Source organism: Cucurbita pepo, chromosome LG06 (genome assembly GCF_002806865.2).
Source record: "Cucurbita pepo subsp. pepo cultivar mu-cu-16 chromosome LG06, ASM280686v2, whole genome shotgun sequence".
NCBI lineage: Eukaryota > Viridiplantae > Streptophyta > Magnoliopsida > Cucurbitales > Cucurbitaceae > Cucurbita > Cucurbita pepo.
In genome coordinates, this window is record NC_036643.1 from 1,290,904 (window position 1) to 1,307,751 (window position 16,848).

The 16,848-nt window shown below is 38.4% G+C and overlaps 4 protein-coding genes across 6 annotated transcripts; 2 read left to right on the forward strand and 2 right to left on the reverse strand.

The window, feature by feature from the left end:
* The first annotated feature begins 956 nt into the window (after positions 1-956).
* Positions 957-5,545, forward strand: LOC111797559 (cytochrome P450 711A1). 2 transcript variants are annotated; one of them, XM_023680601.1, is made up of 7 exons: positions 957-1,172; positions 1,548-1,631; positions 1,748-1,793; positions 3,778-3,930; positions 4,013-4,793; positions 4,882-4,977; positions 5,074-5,545. In XM_023680601.1, the coding sequence occupies exons 4-7, from the start codon at positions 3,785-3,787 to the stop codon at positions 5,401-5,403; spliced, it is 1,353 nt and encodes a 450-aa protein (XP_023536369.1). In that variant the 5' UTR covers positions 957-1,172; positions 1,548-1,631; positions 1,748-1,793; positions 3,778-3,784; the 3' UTR covers positions 5,404-5,545. The 2 variants fall into 2 exon arrangements, with proteins under 2 accessions (XP_023536369.1, XP_023536371.1); XM_023680603.1 differs by lacking the exons at positions 957-1,172; positions 1,548-1,631; positions 1,748-1,793 and adding an exon at positions 2,786-3,268.
* A 51-nt stretch (positions 5,546-5,596) lies between these two features.
* Positions 5,597-7,848, reverse strand: LOC111797560 (protein IQ-DOMAIN 1-like). 2 transcript variants are annotated; one of them, XM_023680605.1, is made up of 6 exons: positions 7,548-7,848; positions 7,205-7,450; positions 6,882-7,109; positions 6,677-6,790; positions 5,878-6,575; positions 5,597-5,822 (listed from the first exon to the last, which is right to left on the reverse strand). In XM_023680605.1, exons 1-5 carry the CDS (start codon positions 7,611-7,613, stop codon positions 5,892-5,894), a joined length of 1,338 nt encoding a protein of 445 aa, XP_023536373.1. In that variant the 5' UTR covers positions 7,614-7,848; the 3' UTR covers positions 5,597-5,822; positions 5,878-5,891. The 2 variants fall into 2 exon arrangements, with proteins under 2 accessions (XP_023536373.1, XP_023536372.1); XM_023680604.1 differs by having other exon boundaries at positions 5,597-6,575.
* A 1,958-nt stretch (positions 7,849-9,806) lies between these two features.
* Positions 9,807-11,087, forward strand: LOC111796584 (cytokinin riboside 5'-monophosphate phosphoribohydrolase LOG8-like). The gene is made up of 7 exons (XM_023679272.1): positions 9,807-10,006; positions 10,099-10,196; positions 10,270-10,300; positions 10,386-10,485; positions 10,567-10,637; positions 10,703-10,846; positions 10,923-11,087. The coding sequence occupies exons 1-7, from the start codon at positions 9,893-9,895 to the stop codon at positions 11,013-11,015; spliced, it is 651 nt and encodes a 216-aa protein (XP_023535040.1). The 5' UTR covers positions 9,807-9,892; the 3' UTR covers positions 11,016-11,087.
* Positions 11,088-13,099: 2,012 nt separating this feature from the next.
* LOC111796568 (probable magnesium transporter NIPA9) lies at positions 13,100-16,564 on the reverse strand. Its single transcript, XM_023679242.1, has 9 exons — positions 16,275-16,564; positions 15,891-15,989; positions 15,443-15,572; positions 15,162-15,250; positions 14,907-14,963; positions 14,762-14,820; positions 14,191-14,311; positions 13,918-14,066; positions 13,100-13,625 (listed from the first exon to the last, which is right to left on the reverse strand). The coding sequence occupies exons 1-9, from the start codon at positions 16,383-16,385 to the stop codon at positions 13,403-13,405; spliced, it is 1,038 nt and encodes a 345-aa protein (XP_023535010.1). The 5' UTR covers positions 16,386-16,564; the 3' UTR covers positions 13,100-13,402.
* Between the last annotated feature and the right edge of the window lie 284 nt (positions 16,565-16,848).

Genomic DNA, 16,848 nt, shown 5'->3' on the forward strand with positions numbered 1-16,848 from the left:
TTTTTTTTTTTTTTTTACAAAAATAAAATTTATTTAAAATGAGTAGAAAATACTCCTATATTCTTTTATTCGGTACGAGAAACACTCGTGTATTTTCAAAAATTTTAATAATACCTTCCAAAAAAATTAATATAAGAACGAAAACTCGTTCATAAACTTACCTTTCCTTATTTTCCATTTTTTTTCTCCTTTTAAAAAATCCTTCCTCCATTTATTAATATTTAAAAATACTCGGTTGTGAGATAATTATATGGGTTGAAAAGAAAAACAAAATATTCCTTACAATTGTTCGATGATGAAAGTCCCACATATGCTAATTTAGGGAATGATCATGAGTTTATAAGTGATGAATACTAACCCAATCGGGTCTGAGGCATTTGGAGAAGCCCAAAGCAAAGTCATGAGAGCTTACATTCAAAGTGGATAATATCATACCATTGTGGAGAGTCGTGTTCGTCTAACAATAAGTCTCTCTCTAGCAAACGCATTTTAAAATCTTGAAGGGAAGCTCGAAGAGGAAATATATTGATTTGGAGGCTTCCCGAGATTTAAAAATAAGGGTATCAATGTAAAAATAATAAGAGTATCTATATGAGCTGGTTTCAATTATCTAACAATATCTATAGGATTTCCGTCCTCCACTAAATCCTATTCGTATAATTAATTGTTTATTTAAAGTACTTGTAAAAATAATATGCTTGACCTAACTATATAATTTTGAATTTACTTTTATTATATTTAATTAAAATAAAGTTTAATTATAAATTTAGATATTTGTGTCTATTTAATTAACTAAAAAACGATGGGCCGATTATTGCAGCCCATTTTTGAAGACCAATTGTTTCTTACCCAACAGCTCGGGTAATTTGGGCTTCAATTGTTTGGATTAAGTTAAACCCGGTTCAAATAAACCAAGGGGCTTATTTTCTTCGTATATCCTCTGACGTCGCTGTGGCCATTCCCTCCAATTTTTCGATCAGCTTCCGATCAGCGTTACATTTTGGGTATCCATTTGAAGCTGATTGACACTGTAAAAGTATTGCTTCTGTAATGGTTTACGAGATTGATTTAAACTTTGCACATTTGTTGCTACCGGAAGAGGATCATTGATGGAAACAGCAATGTATGACCGGGGGTGCCGCGATGCTGTTATTGGCTACTTCAAGAGCGCGGTAATTTATATAGCGCCATAAGTTCATCGATTCAGTTCTTTGATTTCATATTTGTTGAAAGTTCATCGATTCAGTTCTTTGATTTCATATTTGTTGAAAAATATGGATTGTTGTTTCTCCATCGCGTAGCTGATATGTCGAGGATTTTCGTTCGTTTTGATGAATGAGTTGATAAATTCGCCCTAGCTATTGATAATATTGTGCGAGTTTTAGGAAAAACAGAAGAAGATTATACTTGCACGAATCTATAGCCCAATCGCTGTGTGATGATAAAATCAATACTCAAAATTCGAGAAGTTATAATTTGGAAATTTTGGAATCGTAGTTCTGTAATTTGGATCTGTGGCTCTTTTTCTTATGCTCTATTTACTGCAGAGTTCACTGAAGGATATCTGGATCGTTGGGGATTTGCTACAATTTATGACTGGTCTTGAAGATGGTTGCGATGCGCATACGGTGGTGAGTGGGCGACGTCCATAATTGTTTGCATTGCATAATTTGAGCTCGGGTCCATTAAATTGTTTAACAGTTCTAAACTCTGATCTGATTCCTCTTTTGGTGTCATTATTTTGCAGGAAATTCAACTTGCTAGTATGGAATCCAAGACCAGAGGCCGACCAAGTTAGTTTCCCTTCCACTGTCTGTTCTCCACCGCTTCTGCTCTTTTTCTTTAGATATTTGCGTGCATAGTTTATATATATATATATATATATATATGTTTGTTTAGAAACGTGTCCAGTTCCCAATCCCATCAACTACTGAGTATGGCTGGTCCAGGGCCACTCTGGTTTTATCTGCATGACAAAGTGCGCGTGCAGGTCAAGATTGTGACAAATCCATCACTTTGAAACTCACAAATCCATCTTTGATTCAATTACTCTCTTATCCCCATGTCCCATTTTCATCCCCATCCTCATCCCCATCCTCATCCATCACACAAATATATAGAAAACACTGAGTTGATGATGATGAGGTATATGAACAACCGAATACACGAGACCAGGACAAAGCCGCAACGTCTAAAATTTAATATCTTTGTTTGAGAAAAGTCACAATACAAAACAAAATTGCTCAAAGAAAATTCCTACCACTTACGACAAAACCGCCTCCATGAGAATTTTCATTTTCCATATAGATCCAAGCCTATAAGAATATTCGCCATGTATTATGAAATCGATGATGTACGCAGGACTTGATTCTTTGCCTTCAAAATTGGAATATTAGGAACTAGCTGTCTCAAGTGCGTCTATATGATTAAGAATAAGCTGTCCCTTTACCCATCGTGGGCGTACCGTGATACGCATCAATAATGTACCGCTGTCGGATGGATTGGTACAAAACGTTGAAACTTAAAGATCACCTCTGAAAAAATAATCTCTTTCAGTTCGACCCGAGGGGTGTAGAAGAAAATAACTGCCACTGGATGATATGGGATTTAGTTTTACTCTTCCACTAGAGGCTTCTTTTGCCGTTTAGTGTATTGTTGAGTTGAATTTTGTGTTAAACATTATGAAAAAAGCAAACTAGACTGCAGAATATGATGAATTCTTCACCATCCAAACATTTCAACGATGCAGAATAACAGAAGAATAAAAGGACTTCGATGGTCGTTTCATTATTTCCACTCGTATAATCATTCGTGTACCGACAAAAGAACCTATCTTAGTGAAACTCCCACTGCCACCCCCACCCTCTTCTTGTTATTTTCATTTCCCTCCCCAATTGTCTTATTTAAACACAAACCACGCACCACAACAAAATAAACTCAACAGTCAACGCACTCTCCCTTTCCCTTTTCCTTTCCCTTTCTCTCTCTCGCTTTCTTCTTCTCCCTTTTCCTCCTTTTGGCTATCGAGAAAAATGGATGGTTTTTTCCGAACAGTGGTGGCGAGTGTGCCTGTGGGAGTGGGTGCACTATTGTTCACGACGTTGTGCGTCGTGGGAGGGGGATTGGTTTATTTCTATGGACCGTACTGGGGAGTGAGAAGGGTGCCTGGTCCACCAGCTATTCCGCTGGTCGGACACCTTCCCTTGCTGGCTAAGTACGGCCCAGACGTTTTCTCTGTCCTCGCCTCCCAATATGGCCCTATCTTCAGGTCAGTTTCCTGTCTTCTTCTTCTGATTTTCCTATCTTAAAAATCCTTCCTTTTTACTTCGGAGATGGTCAACAAACGACGTCGCTTATCTTACCTTAGCTCGACTGTGCAGTTATTGGGATATTGTAGGCATAATTTGGTTCTATTCACTTGCACGCTCTTAAAATCTTTTCTTTTCGTAAAATTATGAATATAAATGGCCAAGTATTTCTATATAACCCCTGTAAATTTCGAAATCGATGGATGGATGTACATAGACCAGGGGAATTTGATGATATCTATTGATGTGAAATGAAAAGGGAATAACAGTGTGGCAATATTCAATGATTGTAATGATATGCTACTGGCCAAAGATTTTGATGGGATTGCACTATAATTCCTTTTGCCGACAGCAAAAGTTACTCGAACATACAGTGAAGGGTGGTAACCCCTGAAACCTCTGTGTGGGGAATGAAATGTTGGTTTTGCTTGTATTAATGAAATTCTTCCAACTATTTTTAATCAAACAGGTTCCATATGGGTAGGCAGCCATTGATAATTATAGCAGACCCCGAGCTTTGTAAAGAAGTTGGTATCAAGAAATTCAAGGACATCCCAAATAGAAGTGTCCCTTCTCCAATATCAGCTTCCCCGCTTCATCAGAAAGGTCTTTTCTTCACAAGGTACTTTTCTTTTTCGTTCTTTCCTTTTCTAAGGGGGAAAAAAACTCTATCAACTGCTTAACTACTCCATTTAATTTTAAAGGGATGCAAGATGGTCGACAATGCGAAACACTATACTATCGGTCTATCAGCCCTCTCATCTAACGAGACTAATACCTACTATGCAATCAATCATTGAAACTGCCACTCAAAATCTCCATTCCTCTGTCGAGGAAGACATCCCTTTCTCCAATCTCTCCCTCAAATTGACCACCGATGTAATTGGAACAGCAGCCTTCGGTGTCAACTTTGGGCTCTCTAATCCTCAAGCAACCAAAACTTGCGGTACCAATGGCCATGACAGCAAAAATGATGAAGTTTCAGACTTCATCAATCAACATATCTACTCCACAACGCAGCTCAAGATGGATTTATCGGGTTCCTTCTCAATCATTTTGGGACTTCTTGTCCCTATACTCCAAGAACCATTTAGACAAATCCTGAAGAGAATACCATCCACCATGGACTGGAAAGTTGACCGGACAAATCAGAAGTTAAGTGGTCGGCTTAATGAGATTGTGGACAAGAGAATGAAGTGTAACGATCGAAGTTCAAAAGACTTCTTATCTCTCATTTTGAGAGCAAGAGAGTCAGAGACGGTATCAAGGAATGTCTTCTCTCCAGACTACATCAGCGCAGTCACGTACGAACACCTACTTGCTGGGTCAGCTACTACAGCATTCACGTTGTCTTCTATTGTATATTTAGTTGCTGGACATCCAGAAGTCGAGAAGAAGTTGCTAGAAGAGATTGACAACTATGGTCCATCAGATCAGATACCAACAGCTAATGATCTTCAACAAAAGTTTCCATATCTTGATCAGGTTAAGTAATTTGGGTTATGTTCTCGTTTCTATAGTTTAAGACCTCTCACATGAGAAGATTCATTGTTATCGTATTCTGTGAGGGCAGGTGATTAAAGAGGCTATGAGGTTCTACACTGTTTCCCCTCTAGTAGCTAGGGAGACATCTAAAGACGTGGAGATTGGTGGATATCTTCTTCCCAAGGTAATTCAATGAAAACCAACTGATGCATCTTTGTCTTCAAGCAACTCAGTGAATCAGTCTAACTAACTGAAAGACACTTCTTTTTTATGAGATTAGGGAACATGGGTTTGGTTAGCACTTGGAGTTCTTGCCAAGGATCCAAAGAATTTTCCAGAACCTGATAAATTTAAACCCGAGAGGTTTGATCCAGATGCAGAAGAGGAGAAACAAAGACACCCCTATGCCTTAATCCCATTCGGAATTGGTCCTCGAGCATGTATCGGTCAGAAGTTCGCCCTTCAGGAATTGAAGCTCACTTTGATTCATTTGTATAGGAAGTTTGCATTTAGGCATTCCCTCTCCATGGAACATCCTCTTGAACTTGAGTATGGTGTCATTCTCAACTTCAAGAATGGTGTCAAGCTCAGAGTGATTAACCGTAAATAGAGGGTATTACATTGACTGTGGCCAAAATCTTCTAGGCTGTGAGAATCTTATTCTATCAGTTTGTACGCTAAGTGTCAATCATCAAAGCTATGTCAAAAGAAGGTTATGTATGTTTCTAAAATATATATTCTCCCCAAAACCATCTTTGGTGTTAGTTACTACCTGAAATTACATAAACAGAAAATCTTCTTTGATCAAAAGGATCTGATCCAGATAATATAAGCTTAGGCCAAGAGTTCTAAACAAAATTTGCAGAAGTGGCAAAAACAAGAGCTATAATACAAAGAACGAGCCATTCTCCATTGGATCTGACACAATACAACTCTGTCGAATGATTCACAATTTTGATGGCAGGAATTAAGAAATAAGGCAGTGCAGAACTCTTCTAGAATGAACAGAAACAGGTTTCATAAGCGAGCCTCTCTCTAATTGCTCATGATCTTAGCTTTGTTCCATTCTTATCCAATCGCGAGCCTCTCTCTAATTGCTCATGATCTTAGCTTTGTTCCATTCTTATCCAATCGTGTGGACAGCATGAATGGCTTAAAGGGGTTGACTGATGAATCAGAGCCAGCACTGCTCTTAGAATCCCCATTAGAGAAACCTGCTGACTTCTGAAGGAATTGATACTCATCCATGGACTGCCTTTGAACTCGATGCGATAAGTGACTGTTTGTTTTCTGCTTCACCTTCGTCGACTCTGTAGGGTTCATGTAACTTGGCCTACTGTAACTGCTATTCTCAGGTCTTTCAATGGATGAGAAAACATTCCCCGACGCAGGAGTTGTCGACGTGCAGATCGAAGATGAAACAGAGCTCTCATCATACCGGAAATCAGAACTTGGGCTGGAACAAGAACGAGCTTGCCCACTTGAGGGAGGTTTAGCAGATATCCTAGTGGATACATTGTTTCTCCGAATCTTCACCAAACCTGGTTCAGAAACTATGGAATGTTTAGGTACAATAGACTCTATACATTTCTTTGAAGGTGGTGGAGTGACCTCAATGGAATCAGTGCGAGATTGTTCTTTCAACATTGACTCCCATGGCTTAGCTGCCATCCATCTCTCCAACCAACTCCATCCCCAATTGTTCTTGTCGAACTCGGAATTCTTAAGAGCGTAAATCGATGCATTTATTTGCGAAGTTGAGCTTGGTGTTGCCTTCAATTGCTGGAGAGCAAAAAATAAACACAAAAACCAAACTGAGATATTATTTCTCAAAGGAAAAACCGACACGCGATACATGATCGGAAGTATCTCGACTATTATACCTTCTGAACAAGAGAGTAAGCAATTGCTCTTTCCCTCTTAAATGCTCCATATTGCTTCATTTGTAACTTAGCTTTGATATCTTCCATTGTCCCTTTGCTATCACACCAACCTTCCTGCAAATGAACCAAATGCATACTTCAGTTCTCAATGGCGATGTTTTGATATACAATTCATAATAACATCTTCTCCTTGTATTATGACAACCTCAGCTTGCTTTAGGAGATCAGCCTTGCTGCGATGTTCATTAAGCAATTGCTGCACAGCCTGCCCCTCAACCGACATCCTCACATGACGCGCTCGGACACGAGCTTGGACTCTAACCAGAGCCTGCATGCACCTCAGTGTAATAGCTGCCTGCTTCCTCACCAAACGACCCCTCACCAGAGCTTGAAGCCTCACCACTCCCTTCAAGGCTCTAAGAGCCCTCCTAGACTACAAAAAGTTCCACGACCAAATCAGTAAAGAACTTCCCATGGTGTCCTAAACAGAGTTAGAAACTTATTAGCATGAAGAGGAAAGAGTTGTACCAAGAAACCACGAAATGCAGTTTGGATCCGAATTGCAGCCCATTCTTGGCGGACAACCCTGAAATTCTTCGGCGGAGCACGGAGGACGGCGGCGACGGCGGCAGTAAAAGAATCAGGCGCACGAGGAGAATCAGAGCCTTCAGAAGCTGCTTTATGTGCCCCTTTGTAACCCTTCCATACAGAGCTCAAATCCCCTGAAGGGCTCCTCCATAGCCTCCATTTCTTAGTTTTACTACACAACTTCTCCTGTAAAAACACACACAAACAAACAATCACCATTGCCAAGCTTCAAAAACAGATTGGAAAAGAAAGAAAGAAAGAACAAATCCAAAATTCAGCTCACATTGTCGTCCTTCTCAGACTTCCTCTGTCCTGTAAAGACCTTCCTCCATTTCCCAGAACCCCCCATCAAATCAGAGAAGAAACAGAGCAATGAGTATTAAATGATATCAGATAGTCAAAGCTTTAGAGGCAATGGTTATCTTAAGGACAGAAAGGAACTCCAGCCTTTTTGAGCAGAGGAACAATTCAAAATCTTTGAAAGAGAAATGGGTTTAGTTTTGTTCGTGGGAAAGTGGAGAGTTCATGGACAACCAACCACAGCTTCCCATTTGAATTTCAAAATATAACGATGGAGGGAGGGAGGGAGGTCGCTTAGTGGGGCTTCCTCCCGCTCGATTTCAATAGGCCATAAAGGTTTCTTTTTTACTCTTGGGGTTTTACAATATTACGAAATTACCCCACCCTCGATTTCCCCGAAAAAAACAAACAAACAAATCTTCCATGAAAAGGCACGCTAGAAAGCACGGGTAGATAGATGATAGCAGAACAAAAAACACGTAGGAGACCAGAAGCCCTCTTTTTCTCTTTATTTCATCACTTTCTTGTAGGTGATTCCCCACCGTCCGATCTCACCCATCCCTTTGGAATCCAATGCTCTGTTTAGTACTACTAGGACGAACCAAGGAGGAAATGTCTAAATCATATTATGACTAAGAAAAACTTCCAAAATATGTTCGATAATCTCTTAAAAATAAGTAACCTATTTACATGTTAAATTATTAAAAAAAAAATAATAATAATTAAAAGGAAAAAAAAAGTATATATATATATTGAAATTGGGAGGAAATTACAATTTTTACAAATTATATTCCACGTCAACCTATAAATTGATTTTAAAAAGACTTCGTTTTTTCTTTAAAATGTGCATTTTTGTCGTTATCGATACACCAGTAATAATAAAAACTTTTGTATTTCAAAATCAAAAAAATATTTTATGAAACACAGCAAAATAATTAAATATCACTATTTTAAATTCAAATTTCAAAAAGAAAAAAAGACAATGAACTGTGCATATCTATAATATATATATTAATCTGGGTTGTCCTATTGGACGCCATACTGGTAACGTCTGGGTCGACCAACGAAATCCAACGGCACCTGTTTTTTCTTTTTTTTTTCCAAATAAATTATTGTAACTACATTTTTTAATAAATAAAATAATCCACTAATTAGAACTTTAGAACACACCAGACTTGCCGACATTAATAAAAGTTTAACATTTGTAATTATTTTATTTTTTTAATTAAGAAACCCCAAAGCTTGTATTATGTGTGTGAGTGTCTATATATATATATATATATATATTTGTAGTTTAATTATTATTTGGATTGGCGTAGCCTTCACCCTTAATTTCTTACATTAAAAAAATCCCCATACTCCCACTTCAAAAGTCAACCAAACTAATTGAAATATAATATTAATAAAAATATATTTGTCACGTAAGTAAGTGGTATAATATATCCCATAAAAATACACGTTAATTCCACTCAAATATCTTCATTTTTTTTTAATATTTTAATTATTTTTTATACATATTATATTATTGTTAATTTTTTTTATAAACTTATTTTAAAATCAAAGTTAATTTCTATAAATTTAAAATAATTTATTTAGTTCCACCATTGCATAAATAAAATAGGAAAACAGTTGATATTTTTCTACTTAGCTATGCTGAGATTCATAGAAGTAACAACTAATGTCTAATTGATAAGTTATAAAGGCAATGATTTGGAAACATCTACTAATGAGATGTATAGCAAACAAAGATATGGGGACAATAATTCGTGCAATAATTAATGATGAACAAGAACAAAAAAAAAAGAAAGAAAGAAAAAGGAAAAAAAGGGAAGGAGCCAATTGGAAATCACAGCGTGGCAATGTGATTATCTTGATTGAAGAAGATGATTAAAGGAGAGTAGTTTCAGTTTTGTAAGGTTTAATTTACTTTAATTTGTTTAAAGAGTGATGGTGGTGATTCGGATGGGCGACAAAATGGGAGATGGAATTAGAAAGGGAATGAAGGCATGTGGGGTGGTCGTGGTTTGATATATAAAGGCCCCCATCATCTGTTCTTCCCAATTCTAATTGCCGTTTTTCGCTCCATTCCTTCAACATCCTCAAATTCCAAACAAACCCCCTCTCTTGTTGTCTCTTTTAGTAATGGGGTTCTGAAATTCCCTTTTGTTTTGTTTCTCCTTTTTTGGGAAGAGTTTCAATCCTTCACCATATATATATATATATATATATATATATATATAAAAGGGTATAATCTGTAGAAGATACCGCCGCTACTGCCTTTTCCCAATGTTTCTTCACCATTTATGTTAACAAACACTCCGATCGTGAATGGAAGCGAACAATTCAAGAAGCAAGTTCAAGAGAGTCTGCGTCTTCTGCGGCAGCAACTCCGGCCATCGGAAAGTCTTCAGCGATGCTGCTCTTGATCTCGGAAATGAACTGGTTAGCTTCTTCTCCAATCCATTGAGTTTTACCATTGATTGCGTTATTAGGTTATTTCTTAATGTTCTTGTTTCTGTGGTTTCCATTTCCAGGTCGCGAGGAAGATTGATTTGGCGTACGGTGGGGGAAGTGTTGGGCTTATGGGTTTGATATCACAGACTGTATACGATGGAGGCTGCCATGTTCTTGGGTAGGATAGATCCAAATTTGGGCAGTTTTGTATGCAAGAATCGAATGTATTATTGATTCATGTTTTGATGCAGGATCATTCCAAAAGCTTTGATGCCCCATGAGGTATATAAGCTAAGTTTGTTTCTCCATTTTAGTGTCTCTAAACTCATAACATGTCTCTGTAAATTGTGTTGGATGATCCTGATAGATTTCTGGACAAACTGTTGGGGAGGTAAGAACAGTTTTGGACATGCATGAGCGCAAAGCTGCAATGGCTCGAGAATCAGATGCTTTTATTGCTCTTCCTGGTAACTCTCCACATAATTGTAGCTAATTGAAGCTAATTGTAGCCAATAGTGTGTTTAATGTATGATTGTTATTTGGTTTAGGAGGGTATGGGACAATGGAAGAGCTGTTGGAAATGATAACCTGGGCTCAACTGGGTATCCATAAGAAACCAGTAAGCGTAGCCTTTGCAAATTATGTGGTTGAAGGTTGTATATTAAGCTTAATTACTCTGCGCAGGTTGGGCTGCTTAATGTTGATGGTTACTACAACTCTTTGTTGGCTCTGTTTGATAATGGCGTTGTGGAAGGTTTCATTAAGCCTGGTGCTCGAGCGATTGTGATATCTGCTCCAACAGCAAAGGAACTCATGGAGAAAATGGAGGTATCTATCTGAAAACCAAAGCCATTCTAATTCTGTCTCTGAAAACTAAAGCCATTCTAATTCTTGGTTTGTGCAGGAACATACTCCATTCAGTGAACACATTGCTCCACATGAAAGCTGGGAATTGGAGCAGCTTGGTAACGACCAGTGCCAAGAACATAACCCATGACTGGTAAGTGGTAATGGGTCTTCATTTTTAATCATGTTGTGATGGGGCCATAAGTGGTTCATCATTGTGTACTTGTGTTCTTTGTGATTTGAGTTCTAATAAATGCCTCTTTCTATTTACAAAGTGCTTGGTTTGTGGTCAATCCAAACACCAATCCTATCTAGTGAACTGGTCATGTATCTAGTGAACTGGTCATGTATCTAGTGAACTGGTCATGTAACAGTTCATGCTCACCGCTAGTAGGTATTGTCCGATTTAGTCTGTTATGTATCGTCGTTAACCTCACGGTTCTATTAGAGAGAGGTTTTCACACCCTTATAGAAAATGTTTTATTTCCTGCTTTAACCGATGTGGGATCTCATAGGTCACCACTTTCTTTGCACTTTGAAGGCCTCGTCCCACCAATAGGTTACTTATTTTCCATATTATCCTGTTGAGTGCTTCACTGATTATAATAGCACCTTGTAATTCAACTTGTTTAAAGGTCCATAGCTATACTGAGCTTGAAGGACAAACTGCATGATTCAGATGCTTCAGCTGTCTTTCAGTTTGAAAACGAATGGATATGATTTCTTATGCTCCTTTTTTGGACAAAAGTGAATATATATATCTTTTCCTAATTGTGATGGACAACTCATGAGTTGATAGACACCAAAGCCACCTCATTGATCAGGTAAATCATCCTTAGCTTCCCATTTGAAGGAGATACCCTATGACAATCCAAGTCGACTACTAGCAGATATACTTTTTTTGAGACTTTTCCTTTCAGGCTTTCCCTTAAAATTTTAAAACGGTCTACTAGAGAGAAGTTCCCACAACCTTATAAAAAATGTTTCGTTCCCCTCTCCAACCAATACGAGATCTTACAATCTACCTCCTTTGGGGGCCAGCGTCCTCGTTGGCACACCATTTGGTGTCTGGCTCTGATACTATTTGTAACCGCCCAAGTTTACCGCTTGCAGATATTGTCCTTTTTGAGGTTTCCCAGAAAAAGGTTTAAATGAGATATCATATGCCCAAATATCAATACACAGACAAACAAAAGTAGCAGGTACCAAAATTACAGGAAACCCAATGGTCTGTCACCTCTGGAAATCCAGTTCATCATAAGCTAGCTTTATTTGACAAGCTTGGGCTGAAGTCAGTCTGCCAAAAGTGTCACATGGGTTTTTCAGGTTATCGTCCATTCCCGCAGCAGGTGTAGGGTTTTTGTGTTGTGGGTATCTTTCCCGTAGTCCTATGAGGAAGTCTTGCTATCAATCACATGGCTGGTTGTGATTGGAAGAATCGTAAACTAAGGAATTTGGAGATGAAAGCTTGGGAAAGATGTGTTGTTGAATGCTGGGTTTCTTTTTTTGTCATTAAAGAGTTATTGGTAATGCTAACAGAGTGGTGAGTGTGAAGTGCCTGCGGGTGTTAAGTGGTAGAAACTAGGAGAGTGGATGGTTTTGGCTGTTAATTCCTACCTTTTCATGGGGGGGCCTTTTCTTTCTACAATGAGTCCCCACAGCCTACAGAACTGCTTGCTGATCTGCTAGACATGTTTGTTCGCAATAATGGAGATCATGGAAAGCTGAGGTTATCGGATAATGGATCCATCTCCCTCAACTCAACTTTGTCTGAAACGCCGAATGTTATTGCTTCGGCGTTCCAAGTAGAAAGAAAGAACGGATGTGATGTTATTTAAAGAAAAACAAAGAAAGGTGGTTGATTCTTCTCACCAATTATCTCGACAAGTTGAAACATTAGACTCTTGACCAAAGATATCTGTAACAGTCTAAGTACAACGCTAGCATATATTGTCATCTTTGGACTTTTCCCTTAAAATGCATCTGCTAGGGAGGGATTTCAATACACTTATAAACAATGTTTCATTACTCTCTCTAACTCATGTAGGATCTCACAGTATCATAAATTTGAATCTCCATCCTGCAGTGTTAGGCCAAAATTTGAAAAAGAATTAAATAATATTTAGTACTCACATCGAGGATAAACGTAGTAAGAAAGTTGATTAGAAGATCTCATACTTCCTAACTTTTTGGAATGTAATTTCTTGAGTAAGAGGACCTTGGAGTATAACACAAGAAAATAAAAGGTTGAACAATCTTCATAAATTGACTAAGATCATGATCATCATCATTCTTCAAAATTCATACATTATAATGGGTAATTGGATATTATGAAATGGCCTCAAACATTGAAACAATCAATCAAAGGAGATCTCGAAATATGTGGTGCCTAAGCAAGCAAGAAGGTATAATTCTAAAAAACACACCCATGAGAAAGTGGAGTGCATTCCCAAATTCCAACCCAGATCAGAATATGTTCATACCTGGATGGACTCCCACATTGGTATTATATCTACACGTGAACCGTCTTCACGGTCTTCAAGCGTCAGCCTTGGCTTTTGATGATAACATCATATTCTGCAATGTGGTTGTCTGAATGATTGCACTGGGGCTTGAATCTCGTAGGCGCACAGATGATCCAGATCTATGCCCAAAGCTCCTATCCACACCACTTCGCTTAAATCGTCGGTATAGCCAAGTAAGACGTCGGGTCAGTCGTGCTGAACTCACAAGCAGAATAACACCTGTGATGATTAGCAGCCTGTATACAGAGAAAGTCTTGCATAAATAACATTAACCCACAAACGCAGATTAACTTGTATTCGACGTACGTATATACCAAAGACCATTCTTTTCTAGGAGGAAAAAACAGCAATTAAGCATCCAATTGTCAATCAATCTTCACTAGCTAAGCCTTTCCAAGTATTTAATGCACTGGACCCTCGAAATCGTCCAGTCAGTTATCATAAACACGGAATGTAGTTAACGATTTTCTTTATCAAGTCAAGGTAGTGATGTAGAAACCATAGAACGGGTATGTATTTCTAGTTTACCATCCCAGCAGAAGGAAGAGGCGAGCAGTCGGTGACGAGGGCAATTCTTCACCCAAAGCAAGCATACCAGCAACGACACCAGTGACGATAGATGCCACAGCAGCACATGTAGACACCACAATTGCCCTCCCATGTTTTAGTCCTCGAGTCTACTAAAGAAAAGACAACATCATTATGAACTAGAATAACACAGGCAAAAGCTGTCAATAAAACAATGAACACTAAAAGCAGAACAGAATGGTAAAGAGATCAATCACCAAGAGTTCAAAGTACCTGATAGTAAAATCCTGTAGCACTGCAACAAATACTTATCAGGATGCATATCGGTACCAATATTTCGTGGAAACCCTGCTCCAAGAATAAGAATCCCATTTTTGATATTACAGATGCCATCCTGCAATTGCAGATTTAAATTGTAACATTTTGCTGATACGAATCTGAAAAGCTGATTGGATTATTTCCCTTTCAAAATGTTGCATGGAAATAGTTCTCGAGAGAAAAGAGTGGAGTCGATCAGGCTCGACGCAAGCCATAGATGTGTAAACGACTAAAAACTCTATAGCATGCTTATACTCAGTCCTCAAACATCATGACCGTATACAGTCAACCATAACAATTATAGAACTACTAAAAGTTCCTCTTTTCATTTTCTAATCCATCCTGACCGTCGAAAGAAAAGCTGGCTAAGATTCAACTTGAGACAAACTAGGATACCACCGCGATCGGGCAGGAGCCATGATTCCTCACAGTCAAGCAAAGTTCTAATACCTATTAGTCATCCTCAACCATAATAATTGCAGGAAATGTATTCCATCAAGCAAAAGAGTGCAAGCCAGAACAGTACCCGAACAAAATGCCAGATTCTAAGCCATATATTATTTCTTCGACAACTTCAAATTCCATCTGCAACATATATACATGTGTAACATATTATTTTTTGGGAGGACAAGAAAACCAGTGAAAAGTCAATACTAAAGCAATGAATTTACCAACTCTTGTTCTTTCCTTTGACGTTTGTAGAAATGAAGCCATCCGCTAAGAAGAACCTGTTAGAACATATACATATACCCAATCATTTCTAGAACTCAACACATTCATCTTTTACAGCTTAATTTACAGAGTACTAGAAGGATATATTTCTGCAAGCAAGACCATAAAACTAAACTAACATAAAATGCCTTATCTAGTTTACATGGCCAGAGATTTTTATAAACCGTAAGGTGTCAATAATATAAGATACCTACAAACAAGATGGTAATGATGAAAGCTAGCCATGGCAAATGGAAAATCGATATCGCAGACGCCTTTTGCTCCTCGCCTCCAGCACCAACCCCTTGAAATGAAACCCAAAAAAACGGCCAAGTAAATTACAGAAGTAGGAAGGAATGTGAAAATTCACAAAAAGCTGAGATACAAGACATGAGATAAACCTCAGATGCATAAAATGAACTTTAAAAGACAGGAAAGGCGAAAAAAGGATCAAAACAATAGTTAGCTTAATGACACAAAGATGAACTTACATTACCTATGGTGCCAATGCCAGCAAGCGTAATCCCCATCCAATCGACAGCATTCATTATTTCCTTCAGATAAAAATGTGAAAAAATAGAGAGGATGGCAAGTCCACATCCAGAAACTGGTTGAATTATGGAAACCTGAAAGACGGAAATTAGAAAAGAATTGCATATTGCGGAGAAAAAGTCCGTGCTACATTGACAGAACTGTATGAATTTTCCTGTGAGGTACGGATTCTTGGGAAAGAAGTAATCTACACAATGGTTTTGTAACATCAAATTAGAGATGAAATATTTAGGTTACATGCTGTTTTCATAGTGATAGACAATACATAATGCAAGGGAAGTCACTTGGGCATCAAAACAGCAATTGATATTTCCATCAGCCAAAATCCAATAAACCAATGCCGATCAAAAACCGAAAAGAAAAGGGCGCAAGTAGCTGAATAAAGGACTTACAGGGGCGAGGGATAACGCTCTCAGCATTAGAACAGCTCCAAATATATCCATCAGAAAACCTATGATCCAAGTTTTGTTAAAAGCGTAAGCCCTTATCACCTACACAACACAAACAACAAGAGGAAATTCATCAACGCGTTCAATGAATTCGCTGTAAGAAAGTTTACATTCAGAATACAACCCAATGAAATCGGAAAGTAAGGAAAAGTTGAAGATCAAATAAGATCAACGTCAAAGAAAAACAGTACAACTAGCCATCGCAGTTGAAGGGAGAAAAAGAAGACGAATCGCATGAAATTAGATGACCCAGAAGGAAATGTCGGGAAAATCACGACGCCCGTTGACATGGAGAAAGGAAATTGAAACGAAAAGGAGAAACCGTACCTTGAGCTTGAAGGAGAGAGGAGGAAGAATGACGGTGCCCTTCTTCTGAATAATTTTGCCGATATTGTTGCCGGCGGCGGCGGCCAGAGTTAAACAAATGGGTTCCCACATATCTTCCTTGAAAGCCGAAAAATCGAAACACAGAGAAGAATCGAACGAGACCGAGAAGAATAAATCAAGAAATCGGAGAGTACGGTTATGGTTGGAGGGGGAATTGCGATTTACGTCAGAGCATTGCCTCCAAATTTTTGCGCCAACGACGGAACTTTGTCCTTTTGCCCCTTTCTATCCCTTGCATTTCTAGCTAAACCAGGCCCTCAACAAAGCCCGTGGGATTTAATCACCTGCGGTTCATATGTTCCTCCACTCTTTTCACCTGCCTACGTGTCACCTTTTTATTGGCTGATGGAGCTTATTTTCTTCAAGTACACTAACATTAATTTTAATTATTTCCCTCTCTAGGGTCCATTGTTGTAGCTGACACACAACCATGACTCTAACATCATTTGTAACAATTCAAGTCTACTGCTAGTAGATAATCAATCTCATTTAGGGGCCAATGTTTTGCTGGCAC